At 35.3% G+C, this 25144-nt stretch overlaps 1 protein-coding gene across 2 annotated transcripts in view; it reads right to left on the bottom strand.

Moving 5' to 3' along the window:
- Positions 1-323: 323 nt before the first annotated feature.
- DCN (decorin) overlaps positions 324-25144 on the bottom strand; it is a 37621-nt gene continuing 12800 nt past the window's right edge. For both annotated transcript variants that reach the window (XM_060112173.1, XM_060112174.1), the window contains exons 3-8: positions 21380-21492; positions 15354-15567; positions 14426-14539; positions 9832-9925; positions 6304-6442; positions 324-1020 (exon numbers count right to left, since the gene is read on the bottom strand). In XM_060112173.1, coding sequence (XP_059968156.1) covers positions 826-1020; positions 6304-6442; positions 9832-9925; positions 14426-14539; positions 15354-15567; positions 21380-21492 — 869 coding nt within the window. In that variant the 3' untranslated portion in view covers positions 324-825. The remainder of the gene's footprint in view (positions 1021-6303; positions 6443-9831; positions 9926-14425; positions 14540-15353; positions 15568-21379; positions 21493-25144) is intronic.

Below are 25144 nucleotides of genomic sequence, written 5' to 3'. Positions count from 1 at the left end.
CATCTAGTAAGTACAGAAATGCTCAGCCTGATTACACACGTAATAGTTTTAAAATTGATTTAGTATTTAGTAACTAAAAATAGTGGTTTTTTAGACCAATAAGAGAAAGTCAGTTTGTGCCTTATCAGCTTAATACTGAATATAGGTAAAGTAAGTTATAATGCACAAATGTCAAAGGACAGAGGTAGAATGCATACCTAAGAACTTGAAAAGGTGTGCTGTTTTTATCAAGAAAGCAATGTTTACTCTCTTCAGAAAAATGAGGTTAGGGAAGATTTACAATTACGCTTTTATACAATAGTAATTTAAAATGTACTTGTGAATTTATTTTTTTTCAAAATAATGACATTAGCAAAAATTTTACATAGCCTGTATTGAATTTACACACTCAAATGAGGCTTTATCAGTAATAATGGGGATGAATACATTATTGCTAGACTATGTCAAAGGTGCTAACCCCCCTATGAGTTACAGAAGATTGATACCATTTTTACTGATTTCTTCTGGAAATTAAAAGCTCTACTAAATTGTTTACTCCAAATTTTACATTTAGTGAAATAAGAATATCTGCAATAGCTCAGTTAACATCAATAATAAACTTCAAAAAAGGATTCTGAAAATGGCAGGCAAATTTTTTTTTTATTGTAGACAATTATTTAAACTGCATATTTGGCTTTACGCATAATAAGTCACGTGGGGAAAACATCCACATTGCAGTTAGGTTTCCAGTATCTAGCTTTCTTTTTTTTTCTTTTTTTTTTTTTTTTTGAGCTGTGACGTTAACGGGATTTTGCCAGGTTATGAACACGAGGGCTTTCCTGGGAGCTACTTGTAATTTCCGAGCTGAATGGCAGAGCGCACGTAGACACATCGGAAGGCAGATGGCTGGATCTCCCAGTACTGGACTGGGTTGCTGAAAAGGCTCACCCCGGAATAAGAAGCCTTTTTGGTGTTGTATCCAGGTGGGCAGAAGTCGTTAAGGCCGATGGCAGAGATGTTGTTGTTATGAAGGTAGACAACCTACAACCCAAAATAATGGCACATGGTTATTTTCCTCTAACTATATTGAGACCGTACACGTGTATACTTTATTCTTTTTTAGTACATTCATCCTTCAGTTTAAATGCTTAGTACTTCTCAAACCAAACTTTTGATTTCTCTCTCTCTTTTTAACCTTGCTTTTCCCTCCCTTCGTCTTCCTCATTTCAGTATACGGCATTTCAGTCCTTCCAGATGACTCAGGCTAAAAACATTGACGTTATCTTTGACTCTCCCCGTCTCTTATAGTCTCTGCCCAACCATCAACAAATCCCACTAGTGCAGCCTTCAAAATGCACATGTAATCTAGTTCTGCCCCATATCTACTCCTACAGCCTTATCCAAAGCCACCATTATTTCCTTCTGGATCATTGAAGTTGCTCTGACTGTCCTTCCTGCTTCCTCTTTTGCCTTCTTGAAATCTGTTCTTTCTTTCTTTCTCTTTTTCTCCCTTCCTTCCTTTCTTCCTTCCTTCTTTCCTTCCTTCCTTCCTTCCTTTCACCAATTATTTTCAAAAGGAAGCAAGTTATATCATCTTTGCCTCAATACCCCAGCAGCTTCCCATCTTATGCAGAGTAAAATCCAAAGTTCTCACAGTGGCTGACAAATCCTACATGATCTGGCATCCTTCTATGCTGAGCTCATCTCTCCTCACTGTTCAATCCACCCACCCTAACCTACTTGTTTCTCTTCTCTAGAGGATGGTCCCTCCTCAGGTTGACACACACTGTTTCCTCCTTCTGGCGTAAACTTCTCCAAGATGTCTCCAGGTCTTACTGACTCGTGTAATTCATTTATCCTTACCAAAGAAGTCTTTCTTGACTATCCCATTCTGCCATTTTCTGTTCCAATTATATTTATTTATTTTTATTCAGCGTAATGATCACTATATAAAATATTATACATATATTTGCTTTTTGTCTGTTTTCCTCCTCTAGAATAAAAGCTCTATGAGGTAGGAAACCTGTTCATGACTGTATCTCCAGTGTCTACTAGAACAGAGTAGGTGTTCAACAAATATATGTTGAATGAATAAATGAATGAATTCATGGCTATTTCATAAATTGTGTCTACATGGAATGTTATGTTTTCAGGGGAAAGATAAAATGGTAGACCTTTTAATGAATTATATAAAATAAGGAAGTAATATATAGTGAAGTAAGAGAGGGTATAGAGTATTAGAATTGAAATTAAAAATCACAAACTCTAAGAAAAACTTGAATGTCACTGCATTTGGAATATATAGACCTAGAAATTTTTAACAAAAATGTATTCTATGTTACAAATTCAGCTCAATGAATATAATGTTATAGTTCATCAGAAATTTTTTCTGAAATATATTTTATGGTTATGTTTAAGATAATGGTAATTTGTTCATAGATTTTCTTAGGGAAATTAATATCAGACTTAAAAAGAATTATTATAGAAATGAGTTTTTACTCCCATTATTTATATGTGAATTCTGAAGAATAAGAAGTGAATTGATCATAAAACCAAGGCTAAAATATAATGCTAAGGCAATAATTTCTAAAGCAAGCTATAAAACCTATGAGGTACTCCCTTAAAATAATTGACTTGAGGGCTTCCCTGGTGGCGCAGTGGTTGAGAGTCCGCCTGCTGATGCAGGGGACACGAGTTCGTGCCCCGGTCTGGGAAGATCCCACATGCCGCGGAGCGGCTGGGCCCGTGAGCCATGGCCGCTGAGCCTGCACTTCTGGAGCCTGTGCTCCGCAACGGGAGAGGCCACTACAGTGAGAGGCCCATGTACCGCAAAAAAAAAAAAAAAAAAAAAAATTGACTTGAAAATTGACTTGAAATATTGACTTGAACACTTGCACTCATATGCTGGTGAAAAGGGTCTTGATTAAGAAAGGGTTTAGAAGGAGAACAATAGATGTATTACAAAAATAGAAACAAGGAATATTAAAATCAAAACAGTATCTGTGAGGTTCGTGTGTGTGTGTGTGATTCTCAAACTTTGAAAATTTCTTCTTGTCATTGACCATTCTCCATTTCTTAGAAGTGATTAACAAGAAAGGAGAGAGGTGTTTGGTGAGAGTTTATGGCTAATAGTGAAAACGAGAGAAGGAAATATCAAGACATAAAGTATTAGTCTGTGTAAAAAGGAAAGTAAATTTCCAACCTGTTCTATGAGGTCAATATTTTCTTAAAGCCAAACAAAAATCATCACAAAAAAGAAAAGTACAATTAAATATCTCCTATATAGACAAAAAATTACAAAATATTAGGAAACTGTATCTCACATTATAAAAGGACTATTCACCATGGCCAAGACCAAGCATGATTTATCTCAAGGGTGTAAAACTTATTTAACTGGAAATCAATTAATTTAATATAGTATATTAAAGGAATAAAGGACAGAATCACATGATCTTCTCAATAGAAAAGAGAAAGCATTTGAAGAAACGCTTTCATGATAAAAATTTTCAGTAAACTAGAAATCAAAGGGAACGTTTTTAACTTGATAAAAAGCATCTACAAAAGACCTATAGCTAACATCATGCTGAAGGGCAAAAGGTTGATTGCCCTTTTAAACTAGGGACCAAGCAAAGATGTCTAATTTTATCACTTCTATTCAGCATTGTACTGGAGATTCTAGCCAATGCAATGAAGTAAGGAAAAGAAATGAAAGGAATTCAAATAAAAAAGAATACTTAAAATTCTCTTTATTTTTCAAATTACATGATCCTGAATGTAGAATATCCAAAGGAATTCACAAAAAATTGCTGCAACTAAAAATTTCAGTACAGCACTAGGGTAGAAGAAAGATACACAAAAATCAACTGAATTTCTATAACAACAAAAAATTCAAAAAAAATTAAGGTAAACAATTCATTCACAACAGCATCAAAAATAATACAAAATTTCGGAACAAACTTAATAAAAAATTGTAAAGCTTGCACACTAAAAATGCCAAAATATTGCTGTGAGAAAATAAAGACAAAATAGAGAGATATCCCATGTTTGTGCATTGGAAGACTCAATGTTATTACAAGGAAAATTCACCCTTAATTGATCTACAGATTCAACACAATTCCTATCAAAGCCCTAGCAATCTATCTGAGAAGAAATGAACAAGCTGGTTCTAAAATCTGAATGGAATGCAAAGAAACAAGAATAGCCAAAATTTTGAAAAATAAGAACAATGTTAGAGGGCCTTCATTTCTGATTTCTAAACACAATCAAAAGCTACAGTTATCAGAAGGGGTAGTACTAGCAAACAAAGTGTGGTATATCCATACAATGAAGTGTGATCCGTCAATGAAAATGCGCGAATTCCTGACACACGCTACCATATGGGTGACCTAAAATTACTATGATAAGTGAAAGAAGCCAGCCACAAAAGCCACACATTGTAGGATTACATTGATATGAAATGTCTAGAAAAGGCAAATCCATAGAGACAGAAAGTCGATTAATGGTTCCCCGTGGCTGGGGATGAGCTTAAGAACAAGTAGAAATATATAAAAGGGATATTTTGGAGGTAATCAAAATGTTCTAGAACTGGATTGTGGTGATGATTGAATAATTACATGATTTTGCTAAAAATAATTGGACTATATAGATATAGACAAGAAAGTAGAGTAGGTGAAACCCCTGGGACCCTCTAGAAATGCAGGTAAAATGGGTACATGGATGCCAATTAGAGACTGAAAACCAAGAGTGAGGTCCTTCTGAATGTGGGGCTCTGTGTGAATGTCCATGAGATTTGCTGATATTCAACAAAGATTTCAAAATGACATGTTTTAGAATTTTTTCTCTGAGACCCACAGTAAGACACACACTATATATTGAGCTTTAGTATATATGGATCTATGCATATGAAACAAAAATTTTATAAAATACTTACCATTACAGTGGTATTTTCTATTCTATTCAACTTATTCCATCCCATCCCATGGGATGTTCCAAATGAAACTATTAAACTGATTTTATGAGCTCAGTAATATGTTCAGACTAAAATTCGAAAAACAGTAATCAAGAAGATGAAAATTATTATTCTGAGATCTAAAAACAAAACCCAAACCAACCAAACAAAAAAGCCCACCACCAACAAAAACCTTCATAATGACAACATTAGCTATTTTTATTAGGTCTTCCAAGCATCTCGGTTTTACTTGTGGCTCCAAGCTATGCTTACCCTCCACTCTACCACCACCAAAGACCCACTGAAAATGAATCAGCATGAAATGAAACGTCTTTAATTTCATCTTCATATGTAGAATTCTTACACTTTACTGAAAGCTAGCTAATGTAAATTGTGATATGTAAACTTAATTTGGAGTTTTGGGCACAACTCAGTAGAATAAAAGAGATCAGAAATTTATTGACACGGTTGACAGCAGAGTAAAGGATAAACCCATTTTGAACCCAAAGAAGCTGAGATACTAGATTACCAAAAGGTCAACTTTATAAAACGGTTTTATCTGTAAAACAGTGTCAGTTTAAGACACAGTTTCTGAATCACCATGATTTAACTAAGTACCTACTGAAATTTCTGAAAGAAACAATTTAAATATAATCTTTAAAAAAAACTGAAAAATTAGAAGAAATATACAAATATGTAAAATCTGTCAATGACCACATTATTGATCTTTTAAAAATATATAATTTAAATAATGTGTTTGTTTAATTTCCTCAAGGTAACAATGGAAATCTTATATTGTTATATATGAAATTACTATGATTATTTAAGGTAATAAGCACGCTTTACATTTATAGATTTATGGACTGTAAAGCTATATTACCATAGTCGGCCACTGAACCATATCTTCTTATCTTTAAGAATACACTATAACTTGATAATTTGTATAAAGTTAATTCAGTCAGTCACACTACTATCAATAGATAAACACTGTCTTTTGACCTATATGACATCTGCTGAAGCTAAAAGTTACAACTACTATTTTATTCCATATCTATGCACTACAGATGGTATCATCTTTTCCAACAAGTATGTATTTGTTACACAGATCTGTGACTTGAAACTACCCTGCTTCATAAAAAAAATATTACATTCTGGAAACAAGCATTATAGTAAGTTCAAGGCAGTAGTCCTAATTTTTAAAAAGTAATACTAATTTAAACCTATAGATTTCACAAAACCTTTAGAATGAATATGTAGAATCATTAAAAATATCTCTGCAAAAGAATTTCTAAGCAGAGCTTCCTGCCTCCTAGCATCCCAGTAGGGAGGATTTGCTCCCTAGATATCCCTCATAATAGTTAGTGGCATTGCATTACCTGGATGTACTTATGATCCGCCAGCCCACCAGGCACTTTGATAAGCTTGTTGTTGTTCAAATGAAGTTCCCTCAAATGAGGAGTGTTGGCCAGAGAGTCATTGTCGACAGCAGAGATGCTGTTGAAACTCAGTCCCAACCTGCAACAGAAAACAGAAATGAATGGATACGCTACACGTGGATGCCTTCTTACAGGCGTTGTGTGATTAATCAAGTCAATAGGAAAAGAATTTTGTTTTGTTTTGTTTTTGTACTTACTGTTAGCTCTGCCTAATGTGATTTTTCCAAACTTTCTGAGTTGGATAGAGCCCATTTGTTCTTAAGGTTTCAGCTCAGAGTTACCCTCTTTAAAACTCCTCTGACAGTACCAGACTGGATACAGTGTACCCCTAGTGAATGCTCATATAGCATCCTGTTATCACCCTCTTGTAAAACTCTAGGGACTGTGTACTTGTGGGTCTGCCTTGAGAAAAGTGACTGTCTTGTGGTATATCCAGTACTAACACAGAACTTGATATGATCAATGAATAGCTGCTGAATTGACTGTATAATGAATACAGTGAATTCATTTGAGAGAAAAATAAAAGGAACATTATCATTTCCGGCACTTTGTAAACCAAGCAATTGTATATTTATTACGCAAATTTATTTGTTGTAAATAAAAAGTGAAAGGTTCTAATGAGTCAATAAACCTACCTGCCACAAAGGTTAACAGAATTGGCATTTTACATTTGTTTGAGTTTATCAGTGACCATCTGTTAACTGTCAGAATATGCCTGGTGCCAACATTCTTGGCCTCCTGACACTGATCTCTGATCTCTGGCCTCTAGAGCCCTGATCTCTGACCCTGATCTTGGCCCCTCTGACATTTCTTATACAATGCCACTCAAGGTTTTGGGTTGTATTTTTTTAAAATTAGATGTTTAACAAGTGAGAGTCTGCAGCTGTGATGTCCCCTCACAGTAAATGGGATTCAAAAGTCAGGAGAAGTTGACTTGAAGACAAAATTTGTGTACCCAACATTCTAGGAATAAATCTCTGTCAGAACCAGGGTTCTGTCAATCCAAAAGGGCAGAGAGAGATGAGGCAACAAGGTTGTGGAAGAGAACCAGAAAGTTCCTAGGAAGAGAAAGGGGAAGAATCTATTGGATTCCTTCAAATTTAGTGAAAAAGACTTGGGTCCTTTTTGTAGGATGATTCCTGCTTACTTTCAGCTAGTTGAGATCTTTGAGCCCTTTTGGCATTTAGATGTTGGTTTAGGTAACCAAAGTCTTCCAATTTTAATCATGACTTGGTATTTGAAATAACTGAGATGAAAGTGTACTGATTTTAGGCTATTAATAGCACAGTTGGTTTGTCTTACTTATTGATTATCAATCTGGCATCTTGTCTCATAATATTTTGTTTTTTCCCAGTCTTAAACTCTCATCTCTTATTTCTGGTCTTTCCTTTTCTATTTCAGAATCATGTCTCTATTTCTTATAGCACTCTAAATCCCATATCTAATTTGGGCTAATACATTTCTTAGAATATAATAGTCTTAATTATCTATTGAAGGAAACTACATTTTCAATGATTAATTTATATTCACTCATCAAATGTCTTTGAGAAGCTATTATGTTAAAGACTTTTATCCTAGGCTTGTGAGGGCAGAGGAGACATGGCTCAAAAACCACCATGATTCTTTCCATCGAAGAATATTCCATCTATTAGGGGAGATGATGATATATATGCTTAATAAGAAAAGGGAAGTTTGCCTGATTAGAACACTTTATTTTTTTGCAGAGGGACATACAGTATTTTCTCTTCACTTGTTCCTAGTAACTAATCAGAATATTTGCACTGCAACAGTGTTCTGAGATCAGTGGCTGCTTTTTTCTCCTTTCCTCGGTTTTGATTTTCATCACCAAAATACCCTTCATGTTCCAAAATCAGTGAGGAGCAAAAAACATAAGGATTTGATGGCTTAATAGATGGATTTTTCTGGACTTGATTCCAAAGAGAAATGTATTTAGTCAAGTCAAGAGTTGGGAAAGTTTGTTGGCCAATGAGGTATTTTCCTCTGATTTAATGAATGGAATTCAAAATCCATTTAAACAGAAATCTTCATTTCTATTGACCTTTTCAAAGTTTATTAGCTCTTTATACTTCTATGCTTCTATTTGATACAAAGCATATGATTTTATATTAAAGAGAGGAAACTCAAAATCTCCATACCACTTTCAGTACAAAATAAACTTTTCTAAAATGGCACAAATATTACGACTGATTTACCATATTTAGAATTTTATACTATGGTCAAGCCCAACTGCTACTTCTACTCCTCCTCTTCCTCCTCCTAATAATAATAATCCAATAACAATAGCTGTCCAAAAGACAGTTTTACACAATGCACAATAAACAGTGCAATTGTTCTACACAGTTCTACACAATAAACAATGCAACTTATCTTCCTACAGTTTTCTCCAGCTAGAGGGACCGAATCAACATAGAAAGGTAGGTATTGCATAACAGTATTTTGAAAAATATCTTCTTCATTAGAGAGTATAATTAAAATAGCTTTAGATAAAGGATTTCTTATCATTTGAGACACCAGGGTTATATATTGCAGCTATAGTCACATGCATATGACACCTTCAGGCCTCACGCTCCACTGGGTCACTGGGGGATACCCACAGAAATGGGAAAAACTGCATTATATATCCATCTGCTCTTAGGTATTTCTCAGAGACAAATGATATGCTTTATATTTATTTATCCACTATGAAATTTATGTGCAAAAAAAGGAGAGCCAATTTGGTACAACCCTGTGCTTCTCTGTAAGAACATTCAGCAATACGTGTGGATCAAGAGCAGAGTGCTCCTTGAAGACAGCTGAAAGGGTCTGCCAGCACTCTTTTTTCATTGCTTCACCACATTGCAAATACAGAAAGACTGAAGTTAGGTTAGAAAGCAGGATGGGCACTAGTGATCATCTATAAGGAAAAAAAAAGTTAAGAAGGCTCAGAAAAAAAGTTTTTTTAGAGTACATTAAATGTCCCGAGACATTTTAAACTCTTTAGAGAATAGGAATTAGAGAATCTCATGATAACTATTCTGTACTGTAGTGTGAGATGCCCAGTATTCCCATGTCTGGTAGCTTTCATTTTAATACATTTTCAAATTCTGAATACTATGTTATAATTTACTTAGCCTTCTGTTTCATACAGTCAAGTTAGAACAGATTGAATGAATATACTGATTTAATCAAATATCTTGTACATATGATATATCTAAATTAATCTAAAAACAATATGGTATTCATAAAAAATAAGGGTGATTTTGGTGGGGTTATGATAAGAACACTATTTCATTAGGTTTTTTTTTTAATATTAATAATTGGGCAAGCTGAAGTTTGAGGTTTATAGAAACAACAACAAAAAATGTGGTTTAGGCAAAAGAATCAATCATCATGTTTCTAATTCTGAGCATATAGGCACAATATACCTAGCCATTTTACTGATAGAATGTTATGAAAGAATATTATTACTTAGCCAAATTATTCAGTCCTTTCAGGCTAGCTGCATCAACTTTGGTGATTTTGTTGCCATCAAGATGTAATTCAGTAAGGGAAGAAGGAAGACCTGCAATATGGAAATATAAGAAGTTAAATTAGTAGATAACTGTAATTAGAGAATGTACAAAGACTTAATGAGAACATGTGCCATCAATTTTCCAAAAGACATACAGTTTCAAAGGATTTTCTTTGCATCTGATTCATGAGTTTTGCTTTTCATCTTTTTCCTTCATCCCTTTTATACAATAATATATGTTTTGGGAAGTAGTACAAGCCCTTTCTGCTCTGCTCCTAGATTTATTATGACAAAAACATGGTCTGGGTTTATCATGTAGTAGATTTTTGTCTTAGCCACTGTCAGGATACAGTTGTAGAACTGAAGAAAAACCCTGAATCTCATTAGTTTCTTACAGCTTTGTTAATGGGCTAGCACTGCCATTGACAAAGGATAGTAACTGTAAAATGAGGAGATGGGCATTTGCACTACAATAAAGCGATTGTGTATAAGTTCAACCTATAAACAAACTTAACCAGGTATTTTGTTAATGAGCATAATTAATAACTAACACTTATATACTGTGCTGGCTTTAGTTTTAATCAAGTTTTCCATAAAAACATCAAATGCCTCTGTAATACAGTGTGTAGCAAGAGCTAACACTTACTTGTTCCTTTAAAATCAAAACTGTTTCTTTATACAAGATGAGTACAGAGACCTATAATCAAGTGATCTGCCATATGTGGGGCACCTGGGGAAAAAATTTTAAATCCAAAGTATCCCCTAAACCTCTGGATAGTACTTCGTGAATGGCTACGACTTCTAAAAATTTAGTAATGTAAATTTAAAAGTTTAAATCTCTTATTTTCATTTCTTCCTGCCATCTGTGGCTCTATTAGGTTTTTATACAGCATTTTAAATGGCATATTGTTCCATTTACAAGAACAGCAACAACTACAAAGAAAATAGCAAATTGGTTACATGTAGAACTAACATCTGCTTAGCAGAAATTGGGTTGGCCAAAAAGTTCGTTCGGGTTTTTGGTAAGATGTTGCACGAAAACCCGAACAAACTTTTTGGCCAACCCAATAGTATTTGTTGTTTGTCCATAAAGAATAAAACTGGAAAATCACAGGTTATGTTTGGTCTGAAATTTTCATTGCAACCCACTGAATTCTGTCAAGATCATCTATTTAATGTAAAAGTTTATTCCATATTTGATTTGAAAATGACTATTAGTTTCTCAATAGTAGTATGATTTGTGTGGGAGACATACTAAGGAAAGGAACTTCTACTTACTAAATGTCTGTTATGTGCTGAACACTGAGATTAGCATTTTCATAACTTAGCTCATGTAATTTTTTTCAATGTATAAATTATTTTTCATTAACCTCGTTTCATCGATGAGGAAACAGATTCACAATTACCCATTTTGTAGGCTCTCTAGCTACTAAGTGGGGAAAGTAATATGCTCCCAGATGGCCAAAGAGAGTTAAAATAACATGTTCTTAAATGAAGGAAATGAAATAACAATGGCATTATTCTTATGAGTAAATGTCAGGAAATCAGTCACTCTTGGAATAAGGGATTTCAACTTGAGTCTCCTTAGAATAAATAAACGTGGATTTTTAAAATACTTCTATAAAGAAAGCAAGTGAGTATATAACAAAGCAATGAGTGTATGTCCTTTTTTCCCTATCACTATGAAAAGACAATAAAAAAATGTAGTGTCTCTGGAACACCAGTTATCATCGCATCCATCATTCTTACCTTGTTTCTAAGTGTCTTCCCTTTTGGGACATCAGTTTCCAAAAAAAAAAAGTTATGGGAAGTTTGACTGTGGAAGGAAATTTTGCAGTGGGATGGAGAGAGGCAAATTTATAAAGAATATCATTAGCCTTTGCCACTATAGCACTTAGCCAAATTACTTTTTTTCTTTTCCTTTGCCTTTTTTTTTTTTTTTTTTTTTTTTTTTTTTTGCGGTACGCAGGCCTCTCACTGTTGTGGCCTCTCCCGTTGTGGAGCACAGGCTCCGGACGCACAGACTCAGCGGTCATGGCTCACGGGCCCAGCCACTCCGCGGCATGTGGGATCTTCCCAGACCAGGGCATGAACCCATGTCCCCTGCATCGGCAGGCCGACTCTCAACCACTGTGCCACCAGGGAAGCCCCCTTTTCCATTTTTAAGAGAAAATATATTGAGAGCTTACTTTGGGCCAAGTACTCTCTCTATATATTACAATTCTTATTTATTGATACATCTATTAATCCTCACAAATATCCTAGAAGATAGGTGTCACTAATACCTTCATTTTATAGGTAACAAAACTGAGGTTTTAGAGATGTGGAATAACTAGCCCGAAGTCACAGAACAGCTAAATGATTGAGTCAGGCCTCTCACCCAGGTTGGTCTAACTCCAGAGTGTGAATTTATAATCTCTCTACTCCTCCATGGCCTTTTCATGTCCATCAGTGATGGGACATAATATATGGAAATTAAGACTCCTGGAAAGTGGTGACGTCCAGGCGTAAGGGTCCCAGCCTAGGAAAGGTAGACTCATACATGACACAGGCATAAATATTCACAGGAAAGAAGGACTTAAGACGGCAGCAGAGTGAAATGGTCAAACACATGAGCCCTGATGTCAGCCCAGCACAACCCAGCTGTGCCACTTCCTAGCTCTAAGGCCTTGGTCACAATTTACTTTATCTCTTTAAGACTTACTTTCCTCATTTATAAGATAGGTGTGATAATATTACTATAAAGGATTGTTTTGAGATTCATATAACAGAAGCCATGAAAAGCATTTGGCACAAGTGCTTAATAAAACTTACTTACTATGATTTTAATATTATTAAGAGTTGAGTAAATAAAAGCAAGCTAGAGAAGATGAGAAAAGAGCACCTAGCATAGGGATAGACACATATAAGAAATCAAGGAAAACTGATCACTAAGTGATGAATGTGTTACTGAGGTATATTTAGGAGATGTAATTAGAAGGACAGCAAAATCAAAGATTGTACTTAACGCAAATCATCTGGCAGCATCAAGTAGTGCAAAATACTTGGACCTTAAATTCTAGCTACTTTACTTCACCTCCTACAGCTCTAAGGCTTTAGGCAAGATAAATATAGAAAATTATATGTATATGTATATATATATAATAAAATATACTATTGTAAATATAAATTAAAAATATATTTACAAATATAAAATCCTTGCACTGGGGATTAAAAAATTACTTGTTACATGTAACAAGTCAGACTCAACATGAAAGTACTTTGTGAACTATAAATCAATCTCCTTCTATCTATCTATCTAATCTATCTATCTATCATCTGCACCAGTAATTGCTATTAATGGACATCAAAAACATACTTTGTAGCAAAAAGACTGTGGAGAGGGCAGGGGGTAGTAAGGAACCATTCTATGGACTCCGTACTCTCTAGACTTGAAGTTTCTGTGGAAGCACAGTAAAGGGAAATTGTTTTCTGTGGGCAAGTACCTATATTTTCTACCCAATTCAGGAATAAGACATCTAAGTTGAGGAGGGGCCAGACTAAGGGGAAAATTTGAGAATACAGAGGCAGTTTTGTGAGACTGAAAAACCTGGGACCAGAAAAATGTAAATCTTAGAGAAACTTATTTTTGGTGATTTGATGCCTTTTCTTTCACAAAGATTGGCTTATGTGCCTCTCCTGGCTAAGCCTTAGCATGATGAGCTTACCCCTGTGGCTATGATGATTGCCGTTTATTTGCCTGTCTTTGTTCTATGCAATAAGATCCTTGAAGGCAGGTCTGCATCCTATTCACTGCCCTGTCTCCAGTGTTTGTACTTTGCCTAGGCAAAAGGAGTGTTTAAAACACTTTCAATGAATAATAGAAAGTAATATTAATCCACGACTTATCTACAGGCCAGATATTTCTCTATTTATTTAGTTTTAAAACAACCCAATGAAGTGGATGTTAATATTATTACCACTTTACAGATTTAAAAAATGTGTCATAGATGTTGAATAACTGGTCCAAGATCGTAGAGCCAATTAGTGACAGTCTGAACTCACGCAAATGAACCCCAAAATCCACACTCTTTACAACACACACCACCACTCTTAAATAAGAATGTGACCACTGTGAGTCCTGTTATTCAGATAGTAATGACTAGAATGTCCTAAGATGGAAAGGAATTCACTAAGGGATTAGAGACTCAAAGTAAAAATTGGCTCAATATCAGAGGTACTTCCACGTATCAGTTTTTTTAACAAATTACCACTAAAGCACTCTTTTTTAAATAATTGTACTTTTTTTCTTTGTGATGTCACAGTCCCATAACATAAAATCATTGTGTGTTAACCTACATTTTATGTTAGATGTAAGAGACTTTATAGGTGAAAGAGTCTAGCCATCTCTACTGTGAGCCTAGCGGGCCCAGTGGTCAGCTAGGTTCAGTAGAAACACTTCAAGGGATAGAGAATGGCCACTTGAGTCACCATTCAAATTTCCAAAACCATTTTTTAGTGTCAAAGCCTTTGGATTTAGATATTCAAATTGCTTTGGAGAATTTACGTCACCTTGAGGGATGGTGGTTATATTGGTGTCAGCAATGCGGATGTAGGAGAGCTTCTTCATTCCCTGGAAGGCTCCATTTTCAATGCCTGAGCTCTTCAGAGGGTTGGTGCCAAGTTCTATAAATGCAATAAGTGCAAAGCTTTTAGAGGACAATTTGAGGATATTGCAAGTCAGAGTAGTGTCTGTTCAACAAGAAGAAATTTGGGTTAATAACAACTTGCCTGAAAAACAAGAGAGAAATTAAAGGACATGCTTCTCAAAGGGATGGCAAATGGGGTAAAAATTTCCCTTATTAAAACAATCAAAAAACAAACAATAACAAAAAACCCCAAAGATTTATGAAAAAGCAATAGTAACAAAAACTATCACAACAAAATTATTTAAGGTCCATACACAGGTCTGCCTAGAATCAATAAAAGTAAGTGTTTATAAATCACACTTATTATGGAGCAATTACTTTACTAAGATATATTAAAATGTTGTTAAAATAATTTGACTCTAGGATTTTTTAAGCCAATTATAAAATTACAAATATTTTACCACACATAGAGAAAAGCTTTAGAACACATTTTAAGGCAAATGATTTATAGATGTTCAGACTAGAACAAATTCCCACAACAGAAAGGTATCCTCCAAATATCTCTAATAAGCACTACTTAATTCCATCCTGTACCTTGGGCATGCGGCAGCTAGTGTAGCATCAGCCCTAGAGCTTTCTTCCACATTCTCAGATCCTCAAGGACAAGAATAAAAACGTCTTAAGGCACAGATTCAAAATCCCATTTCTCCTGGCCCGGCTACTGTTATTTCTATAGTCTTAAGACATGTAAGTTCCAGCTAATTTACCTTCCTGTAGCTAAAGCTTACTTGTAATCTCTTAAGGTGAACCTTGAATCCTGCCTGGTCTTAGAGTTATAAGAATATCTGTACCTACGACAATTAACTGGTTCAATCCATTGAGCACAGACTTTCGCACTTTGGTGATCTCGTTCTCATGGACACGCAGCTCCTGAAGAGTTTTGGGCATTTTCTCTGGCAGTTCCTTCAGTTGATTCTTGGACAGATAAAGTCGTTCCAATTTCACCAAAGGTGCAAATGCCCCAGGGCTGATTTTGCTAATTTTGTTGTTGATAAGAATCAACGTCTGTAGACAGTGAACAAAAGCAACATCTTAATTCCAAAACCTTCCACACATAAATATGTATGTAAAGCAAGTGTGTGGTTTATTCATTCCATTCATGGGACTAGCAGAGAAATCTGCAAAATTAGAAGAAATCAGAAAAAAATTAAACCGATCTGATTCCTTTACTTGAAAACATATGAGGACCTGAACATCAGGAGTAAAGGGGAGAAAAATTTGATAAAATACAGATTATAGATAGATAGATAGATAGAGATATTTAATTTTTAAACAATAAATACTCCAAAATATTGAAATTACTAGAGTGACCTGAAAAGAATCATGTGCCACAGGCATCCATTCTGCAGTCAGCTTTTCAACCTAAAAGTCCATCTTCATTGGCTGTTGTCATGGATTCCACTACAAAAGGGTGGCACTAATTTATAACATCACAAACAATGCAAGAGAGTAAAATTTTCTTGCAGCCTCACAGAGTTAGATATAATCGCCTTCCAAAAGTTTGCCAAATTAGCACATTATGTTGTAGCTCATTGCTTTACTTTGCATTTCCTTGTCACTTGAGAGGTTAAACAAATTTCCTTTTTATTTTGCTACCATTTATTGTTTGGAGGAAAAGGATTGCTTGCTCACAAAACTTCACATTTTTCTTAAGTTTTAATGTATTTTAATAACTGGTTTACAGAATAAAGGTATAGATAATAGGATATGCAGAGACAATATATTTTTCTTCTGTTTTTGCCCTTTTTACATATAAGGGTTTTATGTAGTCAAATATGTTATTTTTGGGGTAATTTAAAAATGTTTCTGAGTTCCATTCATATAGGAAGTTACTTGTAATCCATTATTGTTATACTACAGATATTGCTACACCTACTTTTGGACTACCTCATTCTCCTCCAATGAACTATATGTATACAGAACAACACTGATATTATTTTAAGTCAATTTATCAACTAATCCTAAGGAATTTAGGATAATTTTACCAAGGTTTAAGAAACTTGTATTTTCAATTGTAGTACATTTTTAGGAGCATATGAAAATGGAGAGGGGCAAAATAGGAACTAGAGTAATAGAACAGTGAGAACTTTCTGTCTCAGAAATGCAGGTCTACTTTCTGAAGGTAACAGCTGGTTTCATGACCCATGTACATCCTCATATAGTTCACATTATTTGACTAATTAAAACTTATTACAAGTAACATAATCTTTTTTTTTTTTTTTTTTTTTTTTTCGGTACACGGGCCTCTCACTGTTCTGGCCTCTCCCGTTGTGGAGCACAGGCTCCGGATGCGCAGGCTCAGGGGCCATAGCTCACAGGCCCAGCCGCTCCGCGGCATGTGGGATCTTCCCAGACCGGGGCACGAACCCGTGCCCCCTGCATCGGCAGGCGGACTCTCAACCACTGCACCACCAGGGAAGCCCATACATAATCTTTTAACTAATCCTAACAGGTACATTGGTTGATTAAAACAAAATCCTAGGAAATTTCAAAGACTATTACAGAAAGTTCAAAAACCCATGAGGGTTAAAGTCATAGGAAATTGATGTTAATAAGCAAAATGTCCAGAAAATCAGTAAAAGCCGGAGCTAGAGGAGAGAAGAGAGAACTTGCATCATTAAAAGGCAGCCAAAATGGTAGATGCTTAATTATAAAGGCAAAGGCTGTCCTTAATTGCCACCCCTGGAAGAAAATTCTGAAAGACTGATACAATTAAATGAATTAAACGTGGTCTGAAAATCTGTCTTACTTTACGTTAAATGTTGAAACCTATTATGAAGAATCAACCTGCTGATGTTATCTGAAATTTCAGGTAATAAAATATTACTTCTTTTCCTAGATAATAACTAGACAATGTCTCTACTGGTGAGTATGCTGTAGTAATAATAACTGCTGCTAAATTTTGGGGTGGTGTGACATTTGTTCCCAATTATTTCTTCAGTAAGGTAGAAACTATAATAACACCTACAGGGGGTTGTTGTGATGATTAAAAAATGATCATGCATATAGCATATTTCCATCTGCTTCTTTGGAAAGCACTTTTCAAATGGCAGTGTTGGTTGAAAGGTCTAGTCCAGCAAAAAGCATCTCCACTTTCAGAATAAAATAAATGTGAAAAATGAATCAACCATACACATTTTGGTCATCATGATGTAAAATGTTAAGATATATATAAATTAGAGCTTCATCTAAAACAGATCCATATGTGAAAAAAGGTACTCATGTATATACAGTACTGCTAAAGATGGTTAATGTTAGTTTCATACACAGGGAAATGTATTTAAGAAAGCATAGTTATAATATTATAACAGGCAATGGAAAGATGTCAACATGGGAAAAAGCTGACTAATTACATTGGTTAATGACAAAACAGAGAAAGAATCAAAGGTGAACCGCAGATATTCTTCAGGAGATCGGCTGATGAAAAAAAGAATCACAAGCAGAAATGGATTATCATTAGTTAGGTAAGAGGCCGAGAGAAGTCTAATTAGGAGAGACCTTGTTGCTCAAGGGTCAGGAAATGCCTTGAGTACTATTTATCCTGAAATTGAAGCCCAGGCTCAAAAAATCGGGACTGCCTACTTCTCTGGTAACTAAAGAAAAGTGATCTAGCCTGGTAGGTAGGGGAGAGGTGATGAAAAAAGTGACTGACAATAGAAATCGAGTGGAAGGGGGAGTAAAAGCATTTTTACCACCTTCATCAAAGAAAGTGGTCAAAGGTATAAACTTACAGTTATAAGACAAATAAGTACTGGGGATGTAATGTACAACACGATGACTATAGTTAACACTGCTGTGTGGTATGCCTGAATATTGCTAAGAGAATAAATCCTAAAAGTTCTTGTCACAAGGAAAACATTTGTTTTTCTTCTTTTTTTTAAATATCTGTATGAGATGATGGATATTAATTAAACTTATTATGGTAATCATTTTGCAATATATGTATGTCAAGTCATTATACTGTATTCCTTGAAGTTATATAGTGCTGTATATCAATTATATTTCAATAAAACTGAAAAAAAATGTTGAAACCCGACTTAACAGTATGCACAATTTTCTCCAAAGCCATTTATGTAGGGCTCACACTGTACCAGGTGTTGTTTAAGGGATTTTATTGTTACTATAATATTTACAGGCAATTTATAAGTGCACAGACTCAAGCCAGACTGTTCCCCAGTTTAGATCTCAAACTCTGGCTCTTATTTGTTGTGTGACAGTAAGCAAGTAACATAACCTCACTGCGCCTGAGTATCCTCATCTGTATTAAACGTGTTCTCAAGAGTGTCTACCTCATTAGAATAGTTATAAGAATTAAATAAGTTAATGTACACAAGATATTAAGAACAGTGTCTAGTATATAGTAATGGCTAAAGAAGTGTTTGCTATTATTCAATCTTTGTTTTATTTATTTTTGTGGTACGCGGGCCTCTCACTGCTGTGGCCCTCTCCTGTTGCGGAGCGCAGGCTCCGGACGCGCAGGCTCAGCAGCCATGGCTCACGGGCCCAGGCGCTCCGCGGCATGTGGGATCTTCCTGGACCGGGTCACGAACCCGTATCCCCTGCATCGGCAGGTGGACTCTCAACCACTGCGCCACCAGGGAAGTTTAAAAACTTTTAAAATTAGATTTATTAAACTTTAATTCAAAGGAAATATATTGAATGTTGATATTATTATACTGAATTTTCCATTACTTTATAGAATATGTATTTTTTCTGCTATATATAAGTATACAACTACTCTTAAGCAATATATACTGCTCATAGTGAGGCACGGTTGTAAATTAATAAAATTATTGAGAAAAAGGTGACATTTTTCTGTTAAATCCTTTCTATTTTAATCCTTGGTAAATTTTTATTTCTCTCCCTTCTCATTCAAGGGTGGCTTTCCTGGCTGAAATTATGATGTTTATTTGCATAATAACAGGGATAGAAATGGTCATGAATGAAAGAGTAAGAGAAAGATAGCTGTTTAGCATCCTCTAAATGGTTAGAAGCTCTAATAAACTCTGTCTTCTTCCAGTGTATACTTTAAAGCAGAAAGAAAGAGATTGCCAAGATGATAAGTTGCCTAAAAACATACTTAGCAGGACACATGGAAAAGAAAGAACACATTGTTACAAACACCAGATTTAGTGAGAATGTCACAGAAACTAGGTATCTCTTACTTAAGGTATGAGGAATTTAAACAAATTATTGAGATTATACTTAAACATACAGGAAGTTGGGTATAAGAGAATTCTCCTTCCTTAAAAAAGTAGCTTTAGGCTAAAGTTATGCAAAAAAAAATGAAGCTTTTTAATACTTTAGTTTATTAAAACTAATATATTCATTTTTTATTATCACCTCTTTTAACTTATTCCAATGATAGTTTAAATACTCACTGACAAACTTTGTTGGAATCTCCATCGTTTCACTCCTAGTGAAATCATAACATGAAAGCAGAGAGAAGGTGAGTAGGGGCCCATGTCCAGTAGCCTGTCAGTGGAGAAGGAGCCCATTGGTCCAGGGTTCAAGACCTCCAGCACAAGCCTTACCGTCCACTACTTTGGAGCCTGTATCTTTCACTTCAGCCCTCTTCTCTTTTTGTCTGCTGCTCATTTTCTTCTGCCTTTCCTTTCCTCTTGCACAGAAAACTCTTCTCTTCCTTTCAAAATTCTGCTAATCCTCTATGTCCCCTTTGTTCCATATTCTCTCAAAACATTAACTGGCTACCCTGATATAAGAGCATGTCTTTTTCTTCTCTTACTTAGTGCCTTAAATATTCACTATTTATATCATAATGTGCTTATATTGTTGGATACTTCAGTAGTTTGATGATGCCATTTTATAACTTGCTATTATTTTTGTTAACTGTTCCATGGGCAATCTTAAAATCTCAAGGAAAAATTCTTTGCTTCCTTTTAAAAACCTGGTAAATTGGGCTTCCCTGGTGGCGCAGTGGTTGAGAGTCCGCCTGCTGATGCAGGGGACATGGGTTCGTGCCCCGGTCCGGGATGATCCCACATGCCGCGGAGCGGCTAGGCCCGTGAGCCATGGCCACTGAGCCTGCGCGTCTGGAGCCTGTGCTCCACAACGGGATGAGGCCACAGCAGTGAGAGGCCCGCGTACCACAAAAAAAAAAAAAAAAAAAAAAAAAAGTCTGGTAAAATTTTCTCCTAATGGACAAATGTTTATTGCTTTTCTCATCTTGGCTGTCAAAAAGTTGATAACTAAATCTTGCCTTGATCATGCCATCCTGACTGGTAGACTGGATGTATTACATTACAATAGAGTAGAAGGAAGTGAAAAAGCAGAATAAAAACACAGATACAGATAAGGATGCAGCATGCATAATCTTAAATACAAAGCAAACTATATAGCTATATAGACATTTATTTTTTTCTCTTGGTGTCAGTCTTTGAGCCTTTACAAAGCCATCTGCATGTCTTAGAAAATGAATGAAACAAAACAAAAGAAACAATGAAATAAAATAATACTAAGATCAGTCCATTTTGTGTTTTGTTCCACTATTGAAGTACATTCTAATTGGGAAGATAAAGATTTTAATCAATAAAATGTGTGAGAAGATTAAGATATAACATATCTTTTAGAAAGCCAATACTAAAGTTATATGAGGTATATGTAAGAAAACTGGATGTTTTTTTAGGGGTTAATGAACATGTTGCTTTGCTCCTTTATCACCCCCTAAAAAGAAAATTTAATAAACACTTATGTGCTTATTTATTACCATATGGTAATCTTGGCCTTACCTAAGTTTTGTTTTCAAAAATACTTTGAGTAAGATCTTGTTATAACTCAAATAAATAATAATTCTTACATGAAGGTTCTTCAGGTTCTTAAAGTCTCCATCTTTGATTTCAGTTATTTTGTTGTTTTGCAGGTCCAGCAGTGCAGTGTCAGGGGGAAGATCTTTTGGCACTTTGTCCAGACCTAGCATGAGAGTAAAAGCAATGTGCACTCAGTGAAAAGGGACACATGACTACAGAATCACAAAGGATGTGTTTACAGAGAAATCAGTGTTTCAGTGATAGTTTTACTGCTACCATATTTTTCTTCTTCTAGGAATTATATCAACTGTAGTTTAAAATATCTGTTCTATCTTTTCCAACAAAGTCAAATGAGTTTAAAAAAAAATCATAAACAGGGCTTCCCTGGTGGTGCAGTGGTTGAGAGTCAGCCTGCCAATGCAGGGGACACGGGTTCGTGCCCCGGTCTGGGAAGATCCCACATGCCGCGGAGCGGCTGGGCCCGTGAGCCATGGCCGCTGAGCCTGCGCATCCGGAGCCCATGCTCCGCAATGGGAGAGGCCACAGCAGTGAGAAGCCCACATACCGCAAAAAAAAAAAAAAAAATTTATTATATGAAGCATTACTTCTGGACTTTAAATTTATATCTAAATAATGGAGTTATTGTTTTTAGTTTATAAATGTAAACACATTGAAAAACCAAATGCTTATGGCATTAAAAAAAGACATTTCAATAGTCATTCAACTAGATGTATAAGGATAAACTGCTTTTATTCAAAAGGTATGGCATTTAAAATAAATTATCATTATGAATGTTAATGGAGAAAATATTAAATTATATAGCCTTTTTCCTTTCTTTCTTCCATTGGCTTTGTTCCATATTGATGTAAGCAAAAATGTGATATTTTATTAACTCAAATTCCTATGGTCATTTTCATATGTTAAGATTGCATAACATAAATCAGAAACGCTTTTCAACATCTCCATCATATCTTAGACTTAAAGTGCTGAAGATCGTTCTTTCATTCATTCAATAACATCTTATTGAATACCTTTTAGACACCATTAATTTATTAGGCTCTGGGAATATAGCAGGAACAAGACAGAAATTGCCCACATCCTCATGGAAAAAAGAGTTCAATCTACAGTTTTCAATTAAAAGGAAAATTGAAACAGGGTATATAATAACTGCTATGTTGGGAAGATATCCTTTCAATTTTCAATCTTATGTAAGTATACAGGTAAATTATCATGCTAACCATATTCCTATCTTCATATTGCCATGAAAATTACAGAAAATGTATCTGAAGTACCAACTTCTGATTTCTTTCCAAAAAAATCTTTTTTGTTCACATTATCACTGTTCTGTTGATAATGGCAAAAAGTCTAGTTCCCAATTCAGTGATCAGCTATGGTTATAAATTTGAATATCAAAGTGCAGGTGATTCTGCACATGCATAAATATATTCCAAGAACTCACTACAGAAATAGTTCACAGAGAAATAACCAAAATGAAGTGTTTTCAGCGATGAACAGCAAACCACTAGAACAGCTACCTTGTAGGAGGATATTTAACTGCACTATACACTCATGATCACTGCCATTTTCAGAAATGTCAGTTTGCTAATTTCATGCAATTAAGAGTGGTAGACTTCTGCCAAATCTTTGATAATTAGTGTTCTTCAACACAGAAAAGGCACATTTCCTTTCATTTGTAGAAAAGTTACTGCCTACATTTCATCATTACTTCATGGGCTTCTTTGTCAAAGTCTTAATTCCCACTTATGCTTAGTTTTATACATTGTTGAACTTATATTATAGTGGCCCCCTTAACAATTGTTCAATGCCAAAGTGAAGATACATTTCGTTTGTGAAGAGAAAATGATATATCTGGATGGCTGACAATTTTGATAATGTCATCCTAGAATTTTATAGTAACAGGAACTGCTTGGGATGAATTATATACATCTTTTCCCTGAAGATTTAGCATAAAAAAAACCAGGCTTGTGGTTTCTGCAGCTTAGTTCTTAGAGAGTTGTTATAGTGATTAAAATCATAATCCTATAATCTTCTCTGAATTACTAGAAAATTCATATTCATTTGAGGGACTTCACATATCAGCACTTTATTATTAAAACTTTATTTAGCTTTACAGTTTATAAAAAAATTGAAAATATGTTATCTCATTTACCTCACGGCAATCCAATGAGACAGGTGAGGCAGCATGATAATATCATTTTTTCAGATGATTTTTAGAAAAAGTCTAGTGACATGAACAAGCTCATGTAGCTAGGAGTGACAACATGCAGATGAAAAGCCTAATTTCCTGGCTTCCAACAGGATATTTTTTTCCCCTATCATTCCTATTTGTATCCCCAACAAGAATTATTCTGACATCAGACCCAATAACATGCTGTACATTTAGGCAGAATACAAAGGGGAAATTATCCTAGCTATGAGTTCTTAGAATGTCACAAAGGGAAGGACCATTGAGTATCAGCTAATCTGTGGTTTCCAAATTCTGATCAGGTAGACTCTATGATGAGGTTCTTATCCGCCTATATCATAATCAGAAAACTATGAGGGCAATTTGGTTAGTTTTAATATAAATTATTAGACACACATACACATGTACACACACACATTTCTGAGACTAGCTCCTGCCTCCATTTTAAATATACCTTCTTTTAAAAAATGATTCTGATAGCAGATGCCAGGTGGTTGTTCTTTTGTTGGATTTGGTTTTGACCTTCATAAGAAAGTAACTTGTTCAACATTCAACAAATTTTACTTGTCCCAGAGATCAGGAACTTTCAAGCCAGTCTAATACTCTCTTTTCATAGGTAAAGGAACAGAAACCCAATGAAGTTAAATGGCTTCTCCACAGTGCCTCATGGCTAAACTAAACCAAGAACAAGATGCATGAGTCCTCACTCTAGAACTACCTGATATGCAATGGATGCTTGGAAACGATGTACATATTTTTAAAAGATGCTGATCTACACTGTCCCCTGAACATACTGTGCTTATTCCCAGCTACTCACTTTGTTCATATAATTTGTTTTATGGAATACTCCACCCACTCATTTTTCCATTTCCATTCTAACAATCCTTTAAAGTGTACCCACTATCCCCACCCCCCTCTATAATATTTGTCATAACCACTCCAGAAAACAAACTCCTCCAAAATTCTGATCTATCAACTTATGTATTATACCACATTTTAGTTTTCTTTCTTTTCTGTAAGTTCTGGGTAAGTAGGGACAAATGACTATTTTTCATGAGAGCTTTGATCTTACTGCCTTATGTACAGAAATAAATTTTTGACTGATTAGTTTTAAAATCATAGTATATTCTGTTGTGCCATTGTGAAAAGTTCATGGCCATAGCTTCAAGATCTTTTCTGCTATGTTTTGTTACAATCATCTCTTCACATTCTTCTTTCATAAAGGTATATATTCTCATAATAAATCTCCCAAATTATTAGGATGCAACTGGCTCAGAATTCAACAAGCTATTCTATAAAATAATTTCCTACTATAGTGCATAGCAGGGCCCCAACTCCTGGTACCTGTAATTATTATCAATAATGAGAAGAGGGCTTCCCTGGTGGCGCAGTGGTTGAGAGTCCGCCTGCCGATGCAGGGGAAACGGGTTCGTGCCCCAGTCTGGGAAGATCCCACATGCCACGGAGCGGCTGAGCCCGTGAGCCATGGCCGCTGGGCCTGTGTGTCCAGAGCCTGTGCTCCACAACGGGAGAGGCCACAACAGTGAGAGGCCCACATACCGCAAAAATAATAATAATAATAATAATAATGAGAAGAGAGGGTAAAACT

The sequence above is a fragment of the Mesoplodon densirostris genome, chromosome 11 (genome assembly GCF_025265405.1).
Source record: "Mesoplodon densirostris isolate mMesDen1 chromosome 11, mMesDen1 primary haplotype, whole genome shotgun sequence".
Taxonomy (NCBI): Eukaryota; Metazoa; Chordata; class Mammalia; order Artiodactyla; family Ziphiidae; genus Mesoplodon; species Mesoplodon densirostris.
Note: the sequence above shows the minus strand (reverse complement) of the source record. Positions and strands in the feature narration are given on the sequence as shown.